General features: G+C 43.7%; 1 protein-coding gene across 5 annotated transcripts in view; it reads right to left on the minus strand.

The window, feature by feature from the left end:
- The window catches only part of LOC101934617 (transmembrane protein 132C), a 304,006-nt gene that overhangs the window by 124,574 nt on the left and 156,572 nt on the right, over positions 1-22,860 (minus strand). For 4 of the 5 annotated variants that reach the window (XM_005299570.5, XM_042852530.2, XM_042852531.2 and 1 more), the window contains one exon: positions 13,784-13,930. The exons of the other annotated variant lie outside the window; for it this stretch is intronic. In XM_005299570.5, the coding sequence (XP_005299627.2) occupies positions 13,784-13,930 (147 nt within the window). The remainder of the gene's footprint in view (positions 1-13,783; positions 13,931-22,860) is intronic. 5 annotated transcript variants of the gene reach the window in all.

Below are 22,860 nucleotides of genomic sequence, written 5' to 3' on the forward strand. Positions count from 1 at the left end.
CCATCTCTTACCGAGAAATCACGAATATTTATTCTCAGAAAAAATCTAATTTATCCAGATGACCCTTGTAAGAGGTTTTAATTAAGAGAGTGAGATTCATGCATTTGTTTCTCCATACGTCCAGCAAGAGTACTATGTACAAAAGCATGCCTTTAACATGATTACTCTAACATCTCTTTGCATATAATTCATTAATTAAAGTTTAAGTACATTTGGCATTAACATTTGAAGACTACAGAAGTGTCCTTTCTTGCTCAAGAATACAGCTTGAAAGAATTTTTCTAACATGCCCATTGCCTGTTGTGCATTTTCACTATTCGACAAGGAGTTTTAACCTGGATAACGTGGCCTCCACTTATTCATCATGAAACGAGAATCACAGGCATAACCTAACCAGGAAATTCTACAAGCCTAGCCAGCCAAACAGATGTTATTTGGGAATGAACAAAATCCCGCTTGGAATATGCCTTCCCACTTTGTTTCATCAAAGGGAAACATTTTGCATGTAATGTATTCAAGACACATCTTGAGAAATAGCATTTTCCAGCATGGTGGCTCACCCAACTTCTTTAAGAGAGGAGGAAAAAAGCCATAAGGACCAATAACCATACAAAATTAAAGCGCCCTAACCTTAGCTAAATGATTATTAAGCTGGCCAGAGAAGTTACATTCCTTGAAGTGTGCCAATCGACTTCTATTCTGGCTGTAATATAATAGTTATAATGGAATATTTTATGCAGATTATGCACATTTCCGATTTCTTATGTCTACTGCACAGCGATGACCATTGTGACACTGCAGTTTTAAATTGGACACGAGGAAAGAAATAACCACTGTAATTCGTGTTGGCTGGTCTAGCAGAAAAGCTTTGGTTGGCAGGGCACTTTGCTTTAACATAAAACGGCATTGCTAAATCTGCTATGCTCATTACAAATGGTTGAAATCGGAAAGGATTCAGAGGCTGAGGTCACTCGGATGCCGTGGCAGAGTCATTACTGAATTTCTCCCGCTCTGATTACAAAGAGTGCACACTCAGTCCATTAATTTGTAGTGTGGAAACTAAAAATCAATGGGGTGCTACTTAAAACCACTTTTGTAATAATTATAATCCTGCATGCTGATGTACACATGCAAAGGGAGCATGTGAGCTGCTGAAGAGCCAAAAAAAGATAGGAAAATATCCAATTTGTCGAGCCGTATCTCAGAAAAGGGAAAATGGGAAAACTCAGCCTACACTAAAACATTTGGGGCAAAATCCTGGCCCCACTGAAGTCAATGAGAGTTTTGCCATTGACTTCAATGAAGACAGGGTTTTGCCCCCAGAAACTTAACTGCAACCGGAGGCCCAGGACGAATGTGGGAAGGCCAAGGGTTTAGCAATGATCCATTCAAGAGAGGCATTTAAGTTTTCCTTAATAAACTCATTTCACGCTGGCACTACTAGAACATTGGTGCAATAAGAATGGAAGAGAAGTGTATTAGTGGTCCAGGATGGAACCTGGGAGAAGTTATGTTTGATGGAGTAAGGTATTTCAGAGGCAATACTATGTGACCTATTTACACCATATGTTATGTACTAAATTGCACAACTCGGCTAAAAATTGAACGCTGTGTCCTTCCTCTGGTGGCTGCAGAGGGGATCTTGAGGGCAGCCTGGTGGTGGAAGTCTGTGACGGGTTGGATCACAGAACTCCCCTTGGGAGCTGCCACCCGATGTGCCAAGACTACTTCTGCCCCCTGCTTTCCCTGCCAGCTCGGGACCCCAGCACCATGTCTTGCTGAGCCAGACACCCCCATCTGCTCCAACAAAGACCCAGGGTCTGAATTACTTGCCCCAAAGCTGCAGGTTTACCTGAAAGCAGCTAACAGAAGTCTTCCTGTCTTTAACACTCAGATGCCCAACTCCCAATGGGGTCTAAACCCAAATAAATCCATTTTACCATGTATAAAGCTTATGCAGGGTAAACTCATAAATTGTTCGCCCTCTATAACACTGATCAAGAGATATGCACAGTTGTTTGCTCCCCAGGTATTAATACATACTCTGAGTTAATTAATAAGTAAAAAGTGATTTTATTAAATACAGAAAGTAGGATTTAAGTGGTTCCAAGTAGTAACAGACAGAACAAGGTAAGTCACCAAGCAAAATAAAATAAAATGCACAAATCTATGTCTAATCAAACTGAATACAGATAATCTCACCCTCAGAGATGCTTCAGTAAATTTTTTCCTCAGACTGGACATCTTCCAGTCCTGGGCACAATTCTTTCCCCTGGTACAGTTCTTGTTCCAGCTCAGGTGGTAGCTAGAGGATTCTTCATGATGGCTCCTCTCCTTCCTTTGTTCTCTTCCACCCCTTTATATATCTTTTGCATAAGGCAGGAATTCTTTGCCCCTCTCTGGGTTCCCACCCCCTCTTTCTCAATGGAAAGACACCAGGTTAAAGATGGATTCCAGTTCAGGTGACATGATCACATGTCACTGCAAGACTTCATTGCCCACTTGCCAGCGCATAGGTATACAGGAAGACTTACAGGTAAAACACACCCATCTAAAGACAACTGTCCTGGTTAATGGGAGTCATCAAGATTCCAAACCACCATTAATGGCCCACACTTTGCATAATACAATAGGCCCTCAGAGTTATATTTCATATTTCTAGTTTCAGATACAAGAGTGGTACATTTATACAAATAGGATTATCACACTCAGTAGATTATAAGCTTTGTAATGATACCTTACAAGAGACCTTTTGCATGAAGCATATTCCAGTTACATTATATTCACTCATTAGTATATTTTTATAAAACCATATAGACCGCAGCGTCACAAAGTCTAGTTCCCTTGGGTCAGATTCCTGTGGTTTTTACCAGGAAAAAAGTATTGGGCTTCCTGGGAAAAGGCTCAGATAGGAGAGGATGCATTATACACTGCTGTGTGAAAATGCATTGTCAATATTTGCATATTCACTATTATCCAATTGCATTTTCTATTAAGAGGTTTGCAAATATTACAAGGGAATGCACTTGCCAATCTTGCACCGCACCCCATTGTGCCCTGGGTTACACAAAAACAGCCCACTGCAAACAATGGGATTGTATGGGTGTATCTCAGGACAGAATCTGAGTCATTATATATATATATATGTAAATGATGCATAATAAGTTGTTTTTCAAACCCACAAAGACCAACTTGATGACAAATGGAGCCGTCCGGCTCCACCATGCCCAGTCACCAGGAGATATATAGTATAATTAAAAACACTTCAATTTAAACTCTTCCTTCCTCTCCTCATCCCCACCCCATTTATGTGACAGAAACCAACCAAAACCAGAAAATTCATACAAGCATGACATCAACTTCTGTTGGGGAGAGAGACGAGCTTTTGTACTTACGCAGAAGAGCTCTCGGTAAGCTCAAAAACTTGTCTCTCTCACCAACAGAAGTCGGCTCAATAACAGATATTACCTCACCCACCTTGTCTCCCTAATATCCTGGGACCAACACAGCTACAATAACACTGCATACAAATAACGGTGATATCTCTGATGCCTCTGCATGGTGGGTAGATGATGACTGTTTAATGCTGACCCCACATCGGCCAATGCAGTAAACACTCTTTCATCCATAGTCATTTATGTCAAGAGAACTACAGGGATCTCAGCTCAGTATGAACTATTATGTAGGCTGTAGTAGTGCCGTGTCCATGATATGCTAGCACCCTTGCTTTTCAAATGAGACAACACAATCTCTGCCTTGATATGTAAAATATGTGCTGCAACACACAGCGGGGAGAGTTAACTGGAACCTATTGACCTGAATGTTCAACATCTTTAGCTTTGTCAGTCTGTGACATAGATAGCGTGATTTAGTCAAACGGTTTCACAAGCGCTCACATTGTTCTTGCGCTGAAAAGTGCTTCAACAAAACAATGACACCCTTCTGGTATTTGCTCCTTCCGCTTGTGCCATGGCTGAATAGTACAGTGGCATGTAAGATGGTAATGTACGCCCCACACCTGTCTGCAAAGCTTCACACAGGCCACAAACTAGCAAAGGTGTCCATTCTACTGTGTTTCCAGGCAGAGAGATATAACTAAGCAATTAAAGAACAGAATTAACTTTTCACATGCAGGTTGGTGTGTACTGCAATGGAGCCAACGTACAGTACAAGATGCCAGTTACTCAGCTACCATTTGAGTGGAAGAGCAGACCCTCACATAGGGGCCTTTGCTCAAAACTACATGTTTGTAACCAGAGTTGAATATTAGCAATGAGGCGCTAAACAAACCTCTTTCTGATATATAGGGGATCCTTTTCCTTACCTGTGTGAAATCAGGAGTAATTCCATTCAGCTCAGTGGAGTTACACCTTTGTAAAACTGGTTTTAGGAAGAGAAGAATTAGGTCCATCAAGTGCATCCTGAGGGTCAGACTCCAACCTTAAACCCTAAAACCACCCCGAGAACCACGCTCTGATTGTGCCATTGAACATTTTCTGTACTTATAAAATTACTTTCTCAGCCATTCCAGATATATTCTCCTTACAACTAACTGCAACTGGAATGGATTCCATGGGTGAAGTCAATGAAACGTGTTGATATTCAGCTGGAAGAAAAGAAAAGAAAAAAGAAAAGAAAAGTCGACTTTTTCCCTAGCTATTATTTTTGGCCCTATCATAGATGCATTAACAGAAAAGGCAGGCAATATGATCTATGAACGGTTGGGTTATTTGTAATGCACAACCATTACTAGCTGCACGTATGCAAATAGCATCACTTGGCTAACTCTGCACAAGAGCAGCTAGAGGTAGAACTTGCGATTCAAGTCAAAATCATGGCTGTGCTTGGTGAGCTAAAGGAACAGCCCTACTAATAAAAGGAACCTATAGCCACACAAGCATAGGTGCCTTGCCAGGGATGCACCTGCCCCTAGATTTGACCCTAACTGACCAGTTCTATTAGTCTATCATGACTAACTTGTAACTCTAAGAAATGCTTTGCACATATATAATCAATTTGTGCAGGGCTCATACAATGGTCACCATTACCATGTAGTTGGACAGGAGAGGGAGCGCCGAGGTTTTCCCGTGTACTTCGAAAATGAAATAACTGTGAAATCTCTGAGGCCTGGGAATGTGAAGCAAGTTACGACATTGTAATGGTGAGCTCTGTAAGTCAATACAGAATCCATCCACCTGTCTCCAGCTCAGCCCGTAATGCCCAGGGAACGGCAGGGGTCTCAGACGAATATGTACTTAAACTATGGCCGGGCACTGTCCACAGTGTGCTAGTTGATACAGACTTGACAGAAGCTAGAGATGGAACAAAGCTTTAAGATCATCTCATTCAGTTCCCTGCCAGTGCAGTATATTTCCTAGAGCTTTGTCCAGTCCAGTTATAAAAGTCTCAAGCAACCAGACTTCCACCAACTTCTCTTGGGGGCCTATTCCATACTATGGCTTCCTGTGCTGCAGTCTAAGTCTAAGCGGAATAGTTCAGGTGAGATTTATTATGATGGAATTCTTCACGTAGAGACAGTGGAGTGTGCTTCTGTCTATAAGGTGCATAATTCAGATTGCTTTAGTGAGCACTAATGGGGATCTTATTCAATCTTTTAGAAAGAGTTGATTTGGGGATTCCCCCCCCCCCCCAATTTTGCTTCATGCTTTATTGCCTGACTGATTTATTTCCTTTCACTGCTGTGTAAGTTAGAGAGGAAAGCAGAGCTGCTCGACAGCATGATGCCCTGTTGCTGAACTCAGCTGTTTATGGATTCTAGCAGATGTTTCTGCTTCTAAGATTGTAAAAAAAATACACCCCCCGCCCCCTCCCGGCTATGCATCATTTTGTCCCTTTATTTTCCACCTCTTCCAAATCACAAGGCATCATTACCATAGCTGCGAAAATATCCCCAAATATGCCAAGTGACACGGATAAATAAGAGCTGACCTGAACTAAAATCAGAACTTGTGCTTTTATGTGCAAAGAGGAAAATAAACAGAAGTGTCAGTCCAGGAAAGTGCCGCACCACAGAGAGATTCTCCTAGATAACCTAGTTAACAAAGACAGCTTATTAGAGGAGAAGATGCAGGGGACTGCAGCATGCAAGTGGCAGTAATGGACTGGCCTTCCGCAGGACATGCAGGTGACAGTCAGACTGCTGCTCTATGCATGCCAAGAGCTCGGTAAAAAACACACCCACCAAACAGACGTCACTTGGGCCCCAGGTTGGAAAACAGATAGAAAGTACATTTTCTAGTCACTCTGAAAGATGCTTATTTTGTTAAAAATCAAAAGCCTCATCTCACCCTAGACTTTGTAAATTACAGTTATTATTGAGTCTATATCCATTCCATATTGAGAGACTAAGTCATGCCATTCTCGTGTGATTGCACAATCCGATTCAATTTAGTATATTCTACTGTGGGCGCTATTTACATACTAATGAAACAAAACAACGATCAGAATACATACAGCCAGAATGGAATGCGAGGATGGTAGCCAGGAGGAACTGAGGTCTCTAAGCCGGGCCAGGATATTACATGCGATGGCCAAGCCACAAAAGGTTTAGATCGTTTGGTTTGGATAATCGCCTAAAAAGCTTTTCCGAACTATCCAAAGCTGCCGAGCCAGCAAATCTAAGCAGAAAATCTCCTGAGAAGGGGCTTTTTTGTGAAGTTTCTAGGTGGGCCAGAAGTGCCCTAAGACCAACCTGCCTTGCGGTTCTTCAGCCCTTCTGCTTCCAGACAGAACCAGCAATTGCAGAGGAGGCAAATGTAAAATATAAAGTGTGTATTGAACTTTTGGAACCTGCTAAGAGATCATGGATGGTGCTTATTATATCCAGTCCAGTTTGCTCATCCCTAGTTATTATTTTCTTCTCTATGAACCCACACAGCACTAGCCCGACCCTTTGACTAAGGCAAGGCACTCTCCCACATGCAGGCTGGGAGTGGTGTTTCCAACAGCACTCAGCATTGGGCCCACCTCTGCTCCAATGGGAGCTTGACTATTGACTTCAAGGCCAGCAACGATTGCTTTTGAAAATCCCATGCTGTTCTATGATGCCCTATTTTGACCTTTAAAGAGAAGGGAATGAATGGAATGCAGCAGCCAGAAGGAAGAAACCACTTTTCCTTTGGTATCCTCTGTACCAGCCAGGCCAGTGATCCTCAAACTTTTTACCTTGCGCGCCCCCCCCCTTGCTTCACCTCCCCATTGAGCTGGGAGCGGGACCGTGGCCCGGGAGCGGGGGGATGCAGACAGGGGCAAGGGAGCCGAGAATGGGGCCACAGCTGGGAGCGGGAGTGGACTTTTGGATAGAGGCTGAGGCCTGCAGCCGAGGCTGGGTGCAGAGCCCTCGGGCGCAGGGCGGGCAGCTGGGACCATGGACATGGGGCCAGGGCCGGGGCCAGGAATGGAGCTGGGCGTTGCTCCCTCCCCACCCCCTGTGGGGGCTGGTCCAGGCCCCAGCCATGCCCCCTCCAACATTACTCCGTGCCCCTCTAGGGGAGCGCACTCCACAGATTGAAGACCTCTGAGCTATGCAGATCCTATTTGTCTTTTGCCTTGGCCTGAACCTTTTCTAATAACTCAGGCCACATAAATTTATGTCGGTTTCCATGTGAAGTCCAGGAGAAACTCCTGATAGTAAACAACTCTTTAAAAGAAGAGTCTGTTCGCTCACCCTCCCATCTACCTCGGAGGGTTGAAGCTTGTTGCCATGAGAGCGGCGGTGGTTATTATTACGCTGACGTTTGATACGTGCGGAGCCGAATCAGTCAAAGTATGGAACAGAAAGGGTAACGTAGCCTCCGCAAAACACTCGTTTCACATGGATTCCCACAGAATTTACTTTTCCTTAACGCTCAAGAGAGCTCCCCTTGACACGGCTTTAGTCTTGCTTCACTGGCCTGCCGCCCCGCCGCCCCACCACAAGCTCCAAAGAAGCCAGAGAATGAAAAACAGACCTTCTCCAGCAAGACAGCAGGTGCATGCACCTACTTAGCATCTATGGCGGGCATAAGGGCTGGGGCTACAGTTGCTGAACAAACCCCTGATTTTCCTCGACCTTAGAAATAGATTGCTTCCTTCCCTGATACGGGAAGAGTTCAGGGGGCTTTATACCCCGCGACCCTGCCTAGATGAACACTCCAGGCATTTACAGCAGCGAGAGAGCGTCCTCACGAAAGCTTCCTTGGGGAAGCAACCTTGTAACCCTAGACTTCTGTGGCCTAGAAAACACGCTATTACAATGTGCAGCTGGCTGCTCCTCCGCCGTCTGTGCAGATGTCCTGGCACTCACATGATTCATTGGAGGATTCTTTGCCGTGATTTGCCCTGTATAAGGCACGGGGGGTGGGGGGAGGGGTTAACCCTAAATTGCAGAGACAACAGGCAGAGAGAAATTCGATGAGGTAAGGAAATAAAAGGGGAAGGGAATACTTTTAAAGCCGCAGATAAGGATTTAGCTGTGTGATTTCTACTGACGTTAAGGACAGATACACAGGTACAATCCCATGTGTCACGCTGAGCAGACAGATTCACTTCACAGTACAACTCAGGGATGACCAAAACTGGGAGCTCTGAGGGTCACACTGGTACCTTGCCAGTAGCCCAAGGGCTGCGCCCAATTTGCTCTAAAATGTGCATAATATTTAAAAGAAAATATTCAGCCAACCATGTTTGCTCATACGCAACCTCCTGGATAAAGGAATGGAAATTGTTAGTCACGTGGGTTCATCAGCAGTAAAAACCTGAAGCCGCTCAGCTTTCTCCCATGGCTAACTAGCCAGTTTATGCATACAAATGTTTGCAGGCACAAATCCAGCATCTGTTGTAAATTTACCCCATGAAATCCTGTGGTCTTTTCCCATTGCCTAATATCACAGCAGTGGTACGTGCCATCCCGACTCAAGTACCCCACAGAAGAACAACTCCAAAGAGAAACCCTGATCCTTAAGCACCAAACATCTGGATACCCAGTGCAAGCAGCAGCGATCCCTGATCAAACCTCAGTGTTTTCAGGACAGTGGGTGGCTTAATTCACTGCCACCCAGCCTCTGAGCTTTGTGAGATTCCTGGTTAATTGATCACAAACTGTGCAGGCTGGAAAGGATACAGGCTCTAAAATACTACCTTGGTATGTGAGAGGGTGAATGTTGGCGGGGACTGCTTATCTCCAGGTGAAATATAAAACCAGAAACACAAACCATCACCCAATGTGTTACTACTTTGAAACACGCTGATCATACGCCCTAGTTTTTTAATCACAAGAGCACTTTTGCTTCATGCTTGAGTCACTTGATCTATCAGCATCATATGAGGCCAAGGACCTGCAGAGAATTCTAATGGCTTTTTTGGTTTCCTCTGCATCCTGATGATATGAAATGCAACTCGGTAACATCATCAGCTCATTCTGTACGACTGCAGAGATTCTCAGCCTGCTAAAACGATGTGTTATGTGTGTTGGGGGATGGGACTAAATGACTGTGACACAGTCTGATATGTGGGCGGGAAGTACTCTCCCCGAGTATGGCTCTTTATTAGGCAGATGGCTAGAGAGCCATAAATCCACAGGTCCCTCAAAGGTTCAGGGCCAAGGGGATGAAGCGTTACATTGTAGTAGTTTTCCATCAGGTCAGTTTTTCTAACAAGTTTCTTCATTCTCCCACACTCACTTCCTCTACCCAGTTAGATACACAACCAATGTTAGACAACAAAGCAGGATTCCCTTACAAGCACCAAGTGACTCCTTGCCACCACTGACTGCTCTGACTCTTACACACACACACAATGGAACAAATTCATCCTTGCACTGGCCCAGATACCAGCACAAGGATGGAAGGAAGGCAGTTTGTGCCTGCCTCATTCAGGCGCTTCGAGGGCTCTATCAGCTTCCATATCAAGCCAAAGTAGCCTTTAGTTGCATCCTGGCTGCAATGGTCCCTAGGGGGCCTTTTGAGAGGACAGAATCTCCGGAGCACAGGCTTTCCCAGTCAGGTCCCATCCCATGTTTTCTCAATGTCCTCTACTCTGATGCTGCTCCACCTTCCACTCCACCCCCTGATCTGTCCTGGAACACCTTGTGTCTGGGGTTGCTGTGCGGGTAACTTAGAGCTGGCTTCCCATCCGTCCCCCTTCTGCACTGAGGCTATTCCCAGGGAGCATGGGGAAGGCCTTAAACTGGCCATATGTCCCCTAGGCTGGTGCTAAGAATGGCAGGGAGATGATGCACCAAGATCAGGACATTTAAGTAGCTAAGACAGCAACCAAAATCTGCTCATCTATCTTTAGGACACATTTCAGTTCAGCCAACTGTCCCCTGGAAAAGAGAACCGACAAGGGACACGAACTGCAAAAGGAGTTGTTTGTGTTCCACTCCCCCTAATCAATAGGTTGTTATCTTAATCACAGTCAAATGGAGTTCAGAATAGGTTATGTTATTGGGCACCTAGGCACTGTTGGGTTCAAGCTGCTTCTGGCAACAAAAAGTCACTCTGTTTTAACGGTGGAATCTTTCTTGATGAGCAGAAGGTAATGTGCTATGGCGTTGGGGTTTCAGAATACAAGTTTATGGAGCCTGAGAACGTGTGGTTTACCTAAATTCTCGGGAGTTCATAGTACATCATTTTAAATCGGAATAAAATACACCCCCTCATGGTTTTGTTATTGTGTATCAGGCACCAAGCTAACATGAATATGAATATACAGTCCTTGTCCCTGAAGAGCTTACAATATAAATACACAAACAACATACAAAAGGGTGGGGGGGAGGATGCAAGAAAAAGCAAAGTGACCCAAAGGGGAAATTAACAGCATCTAGTCACTTCCACAATTGTTTAGGTTTTATCTGTTTTTTTTGGTTTTTGTTTTTTAATTTAAAATCCATTTTGTTTCATCCATACTTCTTTGAAGGACAGCAGTAGTGTTTACAGGCCCTTAGGAAGATATTATCTCCTAGTTCAGCAAAGCACTTGAAATCTAGGGTGAGTTTGTGCTTGTGTGCTTTGCTGCATCAGGACCTTAGTTTTAAGGAATCTGAAAGAGCAAAGTGTGGTGGTGTAGCAAATAAGGGATTCCAGGTAATGGGGGCTGCCCAGAAGAAAGGCATAAAGGGCAGATTTTCCTATGTGTGTGCTCGACAAAGTCATTGCAGCATCAACACTGTATCACATCATGATTTTGCAAAGAAACCCTGTGGATCACAGTGAACAATGGGATGCAATCTCGTTTTGCTGGCCCAGAATAATTTTCAGGAGACCGTATTTCGTAGTACACCGAGAATCAGGATGGTTCTACCAAACTGGGGCTGCGTAACTGCCCAAGGGGAGAACCAATTGTTTTTTAGATAGGTTGCAAAGCAGGGGGAAGACTGTACAGCTTTCAAAGACCTCTCCTTCTCTCTCCCTGCTAAACTGGTTCTCTGAGCTTTACTGGAACGGAGCTGATCGTGCTAGGAGGAAAAACACTATACTGTGCATCTGGCTATTATCTCCACGGCAAGCTGTGTGAACAGATCCCATTTTCGTAACACATCTGAGAAATAAAAATCTTTATTTGCTTCGTTTTAACAGCCCTTTTGCACCGATCATGGAAAACATCCTTCTCTGCTCAAATAAGTTTACAAGTTCACTGAGTTTCAGCAGGAGAAGCTTAAACTACGTAGAAGCTGAAACTCCCAAGCAGAACCTCACATTTTCTAATCTGACCTTACCCACCAGAATGTTTTACATTGTACAGACAAGCTACATTGCTACGCTACTTTGAAAAAACCGGTGGCAATTCAGAAAGACTCCATTAGAGGCCTGAAATCCTCAGCCAAATTAAATTAGCTTAATAGAATATTTGTGCTTTGCACCGAGAGGGCTCCAAATGACACTCAATAACAATCATAATGTCCATCGCTCGGCATGCATCCCCCATGGAAAATCAGTAGAGACACCTAACTGGCACTCATTGTGTTCAGTGAGGAAATCCCATTAATACTACTTCATATAGTAAAAGCTGTATTTCAGTACATTAGCTGGTATATACTTCCACAGTGGTTGAAGAGCTAATGGCGTCAAGGTTTCGGTCTATCCAATTCTTCCTAATGCATTAATATTCCATTCAAACCTAGCCCCGTCATGCTTTTGAAAGAAAAGGGCTATTTGCATATGCAAATACAAGAGGTGTTAATTAACACATTCACTTTTATTTGCATAATCAGTGTTAAAAATATTTTTATAGGTTAATTAGACATGATGCAAATTGGATTAAGAAGATTTAATTTGGGTTTTGATAACCTGACTATTATATTTCCACAGCTGTAAATACATTTGGCATTATACGCTGGTTCTAAAGCTCTGGTTTGCTTTTAAAACACCGTTATTTGGCAGACTTAAATGATTTATACTTTCTCTTTTCTCCTGCAACCTCTCTATTGCAAATCCCACTAACTGCAGTGATATCTAGCAGAGATGGATTGAGCCAGAAAGCCGCTCGTGGCAACAGATGTTTCGACACTTTATGCAAGTCTACCATTTGCTATGCACTCTCGTTGTCCGGGCACAGAGTAAAAACATGATTACAACTTCCTCAAACTCCCCTGTGCCTGAAGGAATAGTGCACAAATCTTCAGACCAATTGCAGGGGATGTCACAAACCAAGCTAAGGTGGATTGAATGTTTATGACCCTCTGCAACAAGGTTGGGCTAAGACTTGAGGTAGTAATGAAACACCAACCCAAGCAAGCATCACATGGTTTTATACGGATCATACATTTGCACAGATCTAATACACAGGAGAGCAGTAAGCATTCGTTATGGTAATGTGCAATGAGAGCCAAACTAGCTTCCATTGAAACATATGATATAATTCTTATTGTCTGAAATGGGAGAAGACTCGACCTGAGAAACAGTCACAAACGGGTATGTTACAGCTGGATTAACTCTTAACAAAAACATACAACACAGAAACATAGGAATCGCCATTCTGATCAAACCAGTGCTCCCTGGAGTCCAGTATTCTGTCTCTGACAGTGGTTAGTACCAGATGCGTCAATAAAAGGTGCAAGAAACACTGCATTGGACACAGTGTGGATTTCTTCCTTTGCCCAGGCAGTTAGTGGTAGGCTTATGCCCTAGAGCATCAGCATTTATACCTCCTCTGGTTTTATCTTATCAAATGTACTCATTATCCATACAAGTTTCTATGCCTCATGGTGAGAAGGAAGGCAGACTCCTCCTCCTGGTATATCTCAGAGTGACCCAACCAGGCACAGAGGACTTCAGGCTGGAAAAATTCTGGGAGAAAATAATTGTCCACATACGGCACAAAACCAAACCAAACCACCCAAACGTTTTTTTATTATACTGAACACTGTCAATACCGAAAGCTTTGCATGAGGATCCCACACTAATGCTTACGAGTTATCAAGGCTCATTATAGAAGAGTTCATTGGCGACTTGATGGACCAACCACGGACGAAACAAGGTCAAAGCTATCAAGCCAGACAAATCTATGCTCAGTAAAGACCTTTCAAAGACATTCATGCTGAAAAAAATAGCTCTATTCTATTCGTTTCAGCTTAAACTGAGGAGTTTTATTGTCTGAAAAGTGAGATGCCCAGTTATAGATCAGCAGATGGTGCCGCAGTTAACATAAGTGTCTCCAGATTTCCAGGCTGTAAGTTTAATAGCTCTACTAAGTAGTGGTTAACATGAGCCCTCAGTCTTTCAAGCAATGGATGGCAACGGGGATATAAATGAGTGTAATGCTGAGCAGATGTAAGCGTTCTTACCTGTTCCTTGAATTTGGTGCTATCCTTTGACAGCTAACGGTCGTGGTTGAATGTTTTCCACCATTCCCCACCTCCTGCTTCACGTCCCATTGCCGGGGATCGCTTGTCTTTGCGCTCAGAATATTCACGCCCTTCTTCACCTTGGCCCTGTTGGGAGCAGCAATTGTGAAATATTTAGAAGAGGGTAATTCATGACTGTGGCCTTCCTAATGTAGCTCAAAAAAATTCAATAGATCAGCATTAAGGAAAGCATTGAAGGTGTTTTTAAATCCATTTGAACCTGGTAAAGATAGCAGGAGGGATAACATTAATGCAGACCAAAAAAAAAAACGAGGTGTCCTTGTGGCAATGGTAGGTCAGTCTTGGTAAAGCACCCCCATCCTTTCATGTATTTATACCTGCTCCTGTATTTTCCACTCCATACATCTGACAAAGTGGGTTCTAGCCCACGAAAGCTTATGCCCAAATAAATGTGTTAGTCTCTAAGGTGCCACAAGGATGCCTCGGTTTTTTTGCTGATACAGACTAACACGGCTACCACTGAAACCTGTTATTAATGCAGACCTGAGCTTTGTCTACCAATGGCAACCTTTTAATTTTATTGAAAGGATAAATTAACTATATTTCCATAGTCTCAGACTTTAAGGCCAGAAGGGACCATCATGATCATACCATCTTCATGTTGCGAAGCTTTTTGAGAAAGCCAGGTTCTCTGGGGGTGGTTTATGACAGCAACTGTGAATGTAAGAAAATTTACACACCGGATTCTTTCCCCCATTTCTGCAAAAATTCCCCACTTAGGTAGAAATTTGCGGAAGACCCACACAAAGTCCTAGGAACCCAAACTTAGGCTATGGCTACTCCAGGGCATACAGCGGCACGGCAGCAGCTGCGCCATTATAGTGCTGCTAGTGCAGATGCTTCAAGCTGGTGGGAGAGAGCTCTCCTGTTGACTTACCTACTGCAGCCCCCACGAGTGGGGGTAGATACGGCAGTGGGAGAAGCTCTCCCGCTGACATAGCGCTGTCCACACCAGCGCTTAGGTCGGTGTAACTTACATTGCTCGGGGGTGGCTTATTCCCACCCCTGAGTGACATAAGTTATACTAACATAAGAGGTAGTATGTACATAGGCTTGGATACATCATAGGAGTCTCATTTGGACTCTTTCCACTGGCATGGATTTCAGTAGCAGCTCTTTGAAGCAACCTTCTTCCTTCCTTCTGATATACTTGTAGTTCTGTGGCATTAATAGTGGACTGGTTCATATTCTTGCTTTTTGTCTTTTGGGTCCTCTCATTCTATAATGCCATTCTAAGGAGATTCTCTTTTGAAAACTTGACCATACAAAGAACGTAATCTATTGATTAAAGCTGGGGTCTGTATTTTCATTTCTGCCATGGATTTGCTGTGTGACCCTGGACAAGTTAGTTAATCTCATTCTATGCCTCTAATAACATCAGCCCTGGATGTTGTCAGGTTTAATTAAAGAGAGTTTATAAAATGATTGAAGATTCTCTTAAGTGCAAAATTTATGACTCCAATTTCGGTGACAATCAATTTTCATTACAGGACATCAAGATTGAGAGAGACCTATCCATCTACATAGGCACTAATTCAGTTCCTATCTCCAGAGCACTTGTGAGCTCACAAAAGTCAGAGTTGGATTCTCATACATGTGTGCAGGGGATAGCAGTCAATTACAACAACTTGATTTTGCAACAATCTGGCCCCAGCATTACTTATAGCAACCTAAGTCCTGTTCTAACTCAGGCCACTGGTGTATTGTCCTTATGGGGCTTACCTCAGTGGAAGCCTGGAGGAAAGGGGATAGAGCACAATAGAAAATTAGGCTCTGAAGACCAGATTTTCAAAGGTTATTAGGCACCTAAGGATGCAGATACGTGGTTCTGAAAATCCCACGAGGAATCTAAGTGCCTAACTCCCACTGAAATCAAATTTTTGTTTCACCAAAAAAATTGAAACATTTTCCATTTTGGGTCGACCTGAAACTATTTCCCCCCCAATTCTTCAGTTCGTCACAAACTGAAAAATCAATTATTCTAACAGCTCTCCTTTGGGTGTTTATTAAGTTTTTTTTTTAATATTTGGTCAAATTCTTAATTAAAAAAATAAGCCGTCCTGGCACTGAAATTTGCCTGGCACTGAAATTTGATAAAACCTCTGAAATCCATATCTGAAGAACACCCACTGCTTAAGTGTTAATAACTCACCAAAGAAAGAGAGGTAAAGATCTTCAACCTAGACCTTCTGTGCCTCTTCCACTTGAAAACGGCTTTGAAATGGCCCAATGTCAGTTGAAATCGGATTCACGATGTTTGAATTTTGATTAGGATTACAATTTCCCCAGGAGTTACAAATTGCTCTTTCAACCATGGAGCTCGAAATAGTCAATGGATGGACTCTTGTTTATTAGGGGGGACACTTTATCTGACCAAGGTTAGTAGTACAATCCAGTACCAGAGGACAAAAGGCCCTGGCTACAATACCGTTCTGTTAATTAACTACAATATTGGGCATTAGGATGAGTGGCCTTCGCATCTACCATTATGTAAAACCCATTTAAAGAAGCATCCTATTCAGGAATAAAGTAGGTTACATTTAGTAAGGAAAAAAAATCAATGCTGTGATTGCACTTAGCACTGGAATTAGGGTATGAATACCCAGAAGACTAAGCTTCCTAAATAAATATGCAGATGTGTAATCTGTTACTCTCCCTCTAAAAAGGGCACTGAGTTTTATATAACAAGGTCAATGGATGAATCAGAATTAGGTCAGACCATACTGAGTACCATGTACTTTTAAGTAGGTCTCTACATACATGCTACAAATGTTTTCACTTAAATGTTAATTTACTTATGATATCTGACTGCTAGCAGAACAAAGTCTATTTAGTTCCTTTCCAAAGACTGGTTGACCTTGTTGTATGGCTGTAATTAAATATTCATTAAAAATAACCAATCGTACCAACTTTATATATAAAAACTTGTAAGTCTCAGCTCCCCAGTAAACCCCTAGACTAAAGACTCCTGGGCCAAATTGCTTGCCAGTCTCCGGTATTTACCTCCCTAACCCGTGTAGCGTTTATACATATACCACATTCTTTAAACTGAGGCAAGTGTGGCGGGTGACAATAAGTGGAGATGACAAGCAGCTGGAGTACTCCAGGCTTCCTCAGAGCACACTTCCCCAATTGAACAATTTTCCTCTCTGCTGTGCCTATTCAATCCCATAGGATCACTCAGCCAGCCACTTCATTTTATCCCTCCCTTCTCCAAAACGCATCGTGCCAACCTATAGAAACCCATCATGCCACTCATCCCGTATGAAACATTGGGCTAATTATACCACATCATGCTTTTCAGTTGCTTTCCCCAACAGCAGGAGGGTCTAATCATCAGAAGCGAGCAGGACGTACTTGAGTTCATCAAACTCCAATGTCAAAACCGAGCAAATCAAATTTTGTCTTCCAGCTTTCATACTTTATTTCACTCTTCCTTTTCCATCTCCGTGGGCCACATTTTCCATCAGCCAACTGAGCAAGTAATCCCTCACCTACCACCACTGCTGCTCTCTGGAGAGTTAGAAGTGGTTATATTTGCTCCAGGCATTTGGTTGTCCAAACACCCAAAGAATTACATCTTAGAATACAGACTATCGGCATTTCTAAAGCATCTTATATAGCCTCTAGGTGTTGGTTTTGGACCTCTGTCCAAAGTAGGACCAAAATTCTCCAGTTTTGCCTTGCTATGGCCATAAGCTACATTCCACAGGAATACTGCCAGAACTCCTGACTGATTTGGGGGCTTCTCCCTCTTCTCCCCAACAGATAGCTAGAGCATTTTGTTGGCATGAAAAACAAGTAGCATCTTGACTTCACAGAAGACAGTCTCTGGCAATTTACATTTGAAAATCACTGGATAATTCTTGCCAAGACTAAAGAAAGGAATTTTAGAAAACCCCACAATAATAAACCAACTTTGTTTAATTTCACACTTTCCAATCAAAAACTGAAGTCCTCAATTTCATCGGCAAACTTTCATTTAAGCCTAAAATGTCTCAGGCTCCCTAGAGTGTAAAATTAAGAGACAAATAAACATAATTAATGTGTTCAAATCAACTACAGATACAAACCTTGTCATTCTTATTGCATTTTGGTGTCTCTTCTGCTGTTAGATTACAAGAAACCTCATGTTTATCAGTAACTATATGTAATAAGCATCTGATAAATGCAGTACATCCAAATAGCAATTAAATCAGTAACAGCCACAGCGGAAGATGTGATTTATGACTCTAGGAATCTTTGAAGCCTTCTCACATTAAAATTTTCCCATTTAAATTAAAATCTTGGGTGCGTGTTTATGGTCATGATGGGTGAATACCACCTGCAACCATAAGATATCCAGAGGGCAAGCTATGAGCTCTGCAAATTTCTTCACCTGCCAATCCTAAATTCCAACACCTCCCTAGTTCAACTAGGAGCAGCTCCTAACAAGAGACTCCCAGTCAGGGCCGTCCCTAGACATTGTGGTGCCCTACGCAGCCACCCCCCATGGGTGGGGAGGGGAGAGCTGGTCCCAGGCCTCCGTGGGGGGGGGGAGGGGGAGGGCTGCGCCCAAGGTCTGTGGAGGGCAGGAGCAGGCTTGGGGGGGCAGGAGGGAACCATCCCCCAAGACGAGCCAGCGGAGTGGAGTGGGTTGGGGATGGGTCGCTCCACTTCCCGCTGCCCGGTGAGTGCAGGGTGTGCCCGCCCCCTGCTTCAGGAGCTCAGGGGAAGGGGTGGAGTGGGGACGGGGCTGGGGCGGAGCAGGGGTGGGATAAGGCAGGGTGGGGGCAGAGCGGGAGCAGGGGCAGCTCTCCTGGACGGCTCAGCCGGCTGGGGGGGGGATCAGGCTGGCCACCGGAGCAGCACGCAGCTGCGTACTTTGCATATGGGCAAGGACGGCCCTGCTCCCAGTGGTGTTGTATTGTGTGGGATTGTTGTGATACTGGCAAGAGATCTAACAGCGAAGGCCCTGCAATCATACGTGATTCCGCTGCAAAATCAAAGTCTGAGTTGAGATGACAGCACTCAATTTCACCTGTGACCGACATTAGGTTTGAAACAGTTTACTAGCGCTAAGCCCTCCATTCCCTGCCAGTGTGTTTTCTTTTCAGAAGGTTATAGCTAGCTCTGAATCTTGTGTGCGCCATTTAAACTCCATCCTTTCCCTGGCATGCTGTTCTTTGATCCCAGCACAGTCTACCCTCAGATCAACAACTGCTGCTTCCTACAGAACAAACAAAACAATCCCACCTTCTCAGGTGCTGCACTGGATGACTGTTCAGTAAGAAGTTTTCTAAATTTTATATACTATAAATAAAATCTTCTGCTTTGACTTAGCAACCCCTGACCCCTTTTGGTTGCTCTTCTCCGGTGCCTCAAATCCTACCCTGCCTGTATTATTTGCTAACACTTGTATACTCCACTGATCTGTCCAGGCTACAGGAGAGCACCGAATGTTACTGCATTCTGAAGGTCACATGGTAAGAAATGATTTCATCATCTCAGGACTATTTTTTTTTTTTTTTTAACCCAAAGAGCCTCTCCTGGTAGCTGAGGCCTGTTCCTGGGCTGCACTTTCCAGCAAGTCTCTGACCTTCTCAAGTTCTGCCAAAAGAAATTTAACCTCTTTCTGCCATAATTTAAGTCAACCCCTTCTCTTCTTTGCTTCCATAGCAAATCAGCAGGTTACAGCCATCTTGAGGCATCCATAAAACTCAGGCAGGAGCCTAACTGCGACAATTAAACAGGGTTTGTGTTATTAAGAACGTCTTTTCCTTTCGTCTTCCTGCGTGAAGTGAGGCCCGGGTCTCACTCTAACTCTCAGGGGACAGATGCCTACACTGCGAAATGGTAACAATTGAAAGCCTCATTGCCAGTCACAACAGACAAGCCAGAGACTGAATGGAACATGGAGTCTGACCTTAGTGGCAAAAAAACCTCCAAATATACTCATTGAGTACGTGCAGAGCCTCTAATGAGAAAGGATGATTGTGTGGTTAAGGCACCAGATTAGGACACAGGAGATCTGACTACAATGTCCAGCTCTGCCACAGGTTTCTTGTATGACCTAGGGCAAGTCACTTAATCCTTCTTTGCTTAAATTCTACATTAATAAATGGGTATAACGAAACCTCCTCTCTCTCTCACCCTTTGTCTATTTAACCTGCAAGTTCTTTGGAGCTGGGGCGGTCTCTTATTATGCATTGATACAGTGTTTCACACAATGGAGCCTCAGTCACAATTGGTAAATGTTATGGGTCACCTATAGATAACTTTTGGTACCTAGGATTTCTAGATTGCAGGAAATTGCCTGTTAAACTAACCATTCTATTAGGGAAAGTCTTGCCCACCAACCCGCCCCTTCTCTCCAGGAAGCTGCTTTCTCATGGGATAGTCAAGGGAAGGCCTCCAGTAGATGGTAATTAACAAGTGATATATACCACTCTCTATACACTCTATAAATCTGGGCATCTGGAATGGGCAAGTGCAGAGCAGAGCGAACGTGAACAATCAGGAACAAAGTTATCAAACTTTTTACGCTGTGCCAGCAAACAGATTTGGTTCACGCTTTTATTGTTATTTGTGTTTGTGTTGTCGTAGCACCTGGGGTCCTAGTCTGTGTTGGGGCTCCTGTTATGCTAGGCACTGTACAAACACAGAACAAAAAGCCATTCCCTGCCCCAAAGAGCTGGCCATCTACGTACATCTGATATCTCGTCGTGAATACAGACAGGTGGCTGGGGGAGCACATGGAACCAGTGAGGCATTATTGGTCAGCATGATAGCGATGGTCAAGTTTTGGTTCTGCTTCACCCATCCCTATGAGTGACAGGTGAGACTGACTATCCAGAGAAATCACCTCCCTCCCTGTGACATATTGACACAATCAACTCAACGAAAGCCTCCAACTGGAGCCTCTTTGACATAAACAAGAAGAGGCTGCTGGCAGGGCGCCGTGTGTGAAGGATCCTTGGGTGTTGTCAAAGTTAGATTCAGGATCCACAATTTGTTAGACCATTCTGTTTATTAGCACAGCGCTCTGCTAATACATTCAGATAATGTGAGCACCATGCAAGACCCACACTACCTTATTTTATACAGATAAAAAGGGCGCAAACTTAACAAGAGGACAAAGAAAGCAGAACTGACAAGTTTACCTGAGGCTAGACATACATATTCAATTTCCTTACTAACTTTTACAGATCTCCGGCTAATGTTCCACCACTAGCTTAAGTGGACTCATTGTTTATGCCTTAATGTTCCTTTTCCTGGCCCCTGTATTTCAACATTCCTTATTTCTGCTTAAAGGTACATACAGCGTTTCTTTAATCCATTCTATTTTTACAATATAATTCATTCTACTTTCACAGTGTGGAACTCACTTTCCCAACTCCACCCTGCTTGGCTAGCCAGGGCTTCGATTCGTGAACATCCTGGGCATGCCGCGAAGGCCCGTTTTTTCTCTCGCTTCCCTCAGGCTCTCGGGGATGCAGTGGGAGGTGACTATGCTCTCGGGCTGTCCTTTGGCACGGTTTGTGAGATTTTCAAAAGGTGCCCCACGGATTTGGTCACCCTGGCCTAGTACTTAGGCACTAAACTCCCACTGAGGATCTGGGCCCCAGTTCCTATTCATTTCAATGGGAATTAGTGCATCATATCCCTTAGGTAGCTTTGAACAGCGTGGCCCCTACCCCCCAGCTATATTTTTAACATTTAAAATAAAGAAACCAAAAGAACCAGAATCTGAACATTCTGGGGAACTTCCTGGGTCAGCTCAGGTCCATTTTGGCGATTAGCTGTTTGTTAACACTTGCGATCTCTTCAAATTCCCAGCCAATTATTATTATTATTATTCTGAGTCAGTGAACTAGTCATATAAGCTTCTAATACATCTCCCAGCAAAACTGCTTTCCCCAGCACTGAGAACTAATACTTTCTCCCCAGCATTAGTTAAGGGATTATAGGGAGGATATGAGAAAATATATATTCAGGAGTGATCTACAGTATGTAGAGACTCTAGGGTTGTCTTTCAGGCGGAGAGGAAACTCAGTCTGAATTTACAACCTGTTAACATTCTGCCTCTAGCAAAGATAAACATTGCAAACTCGGAGCATTCACGGAAGCTGTCATGGGGCCTCTACTGTGTTTAACTTGGATCAGCTGGATAGTAGAGATTTGAGGGGAAACAACAGTATTACAGAGCGCCTTGAGTGGTGCTGGGATTCTGCCTCATCCAGATCCTTCCCCTTCCTGGAATGTAGCAAGGCTATTTAACACTGAGACACTTCACAGAAGCTTTAACAAAAAAAGGCAAGGCAGCTCCTTAAATTGTCACAAAAACCCTGCTTGACCTGCGCCCTGGATGACTGGATTAGACGAAGCCAGCAAGGAGGTGACAGTGTCAGGCTTGAATCATCAGAGGAATAACAAGTTAGAAAAAAGGCAGAAGAGCTGGCCCAAATCTCTACCTATGCACCAATTATTCTCAGGGTCAGATAAATCCTTTCCTTCTCTCACTCCCTGCCCCCAACCCCGCAGGCTCAGGGCTTTATAGGATATCACAACGCTGCCAACCCTCACAATTATAATCACAAGTCACATGATATTTGGTGGTTTTTCCTAAAGCTCCAGCTCCTGGAGTCATGTGAACACCTAAGAATCTCAGCTTTCATTAAAAAGAAAGAAGTCTCTAGCCCTCCCAGGTGCAGAGGAATGATTGACAACATGAACCCAAGGGTTTTCAATAAAGAGAACCGCTCATTTATTATTAATTTTAACAAAATCTCACGATTTTTAAGCTGATCTCGTGATTTTATGAAGTTTGACTCGTGATTTTTGAACGCTTGGGGCTGGCAATACTAATATTGTGGTCAGGCCTCACTGTGGCTCCTTTCAAATCTGACACCAGTTTAGCCCTTCCCCTCGAATTGCACCTCAAAGCACATGAATCATCTCCCCCAAAGTAAACGGGGAATTCTGGGTGCACAAGCAACGCAGGATGAAGACCAGAG

The sequence above is a fragment of the Chrysemys picta genome, chromosome 15 (assembly GCF_011386835.1).
Source record: "Chrysemys picta bellii isolate R12L10 chromosome 15, ASM1138683v2, whole genome shotgun sequence".
NCBI classification, from domain to species: Eukaryota; Metazoa; Chordata; order Testudines; family Emydidae; genus Chrysemys; species Chrysemys picta.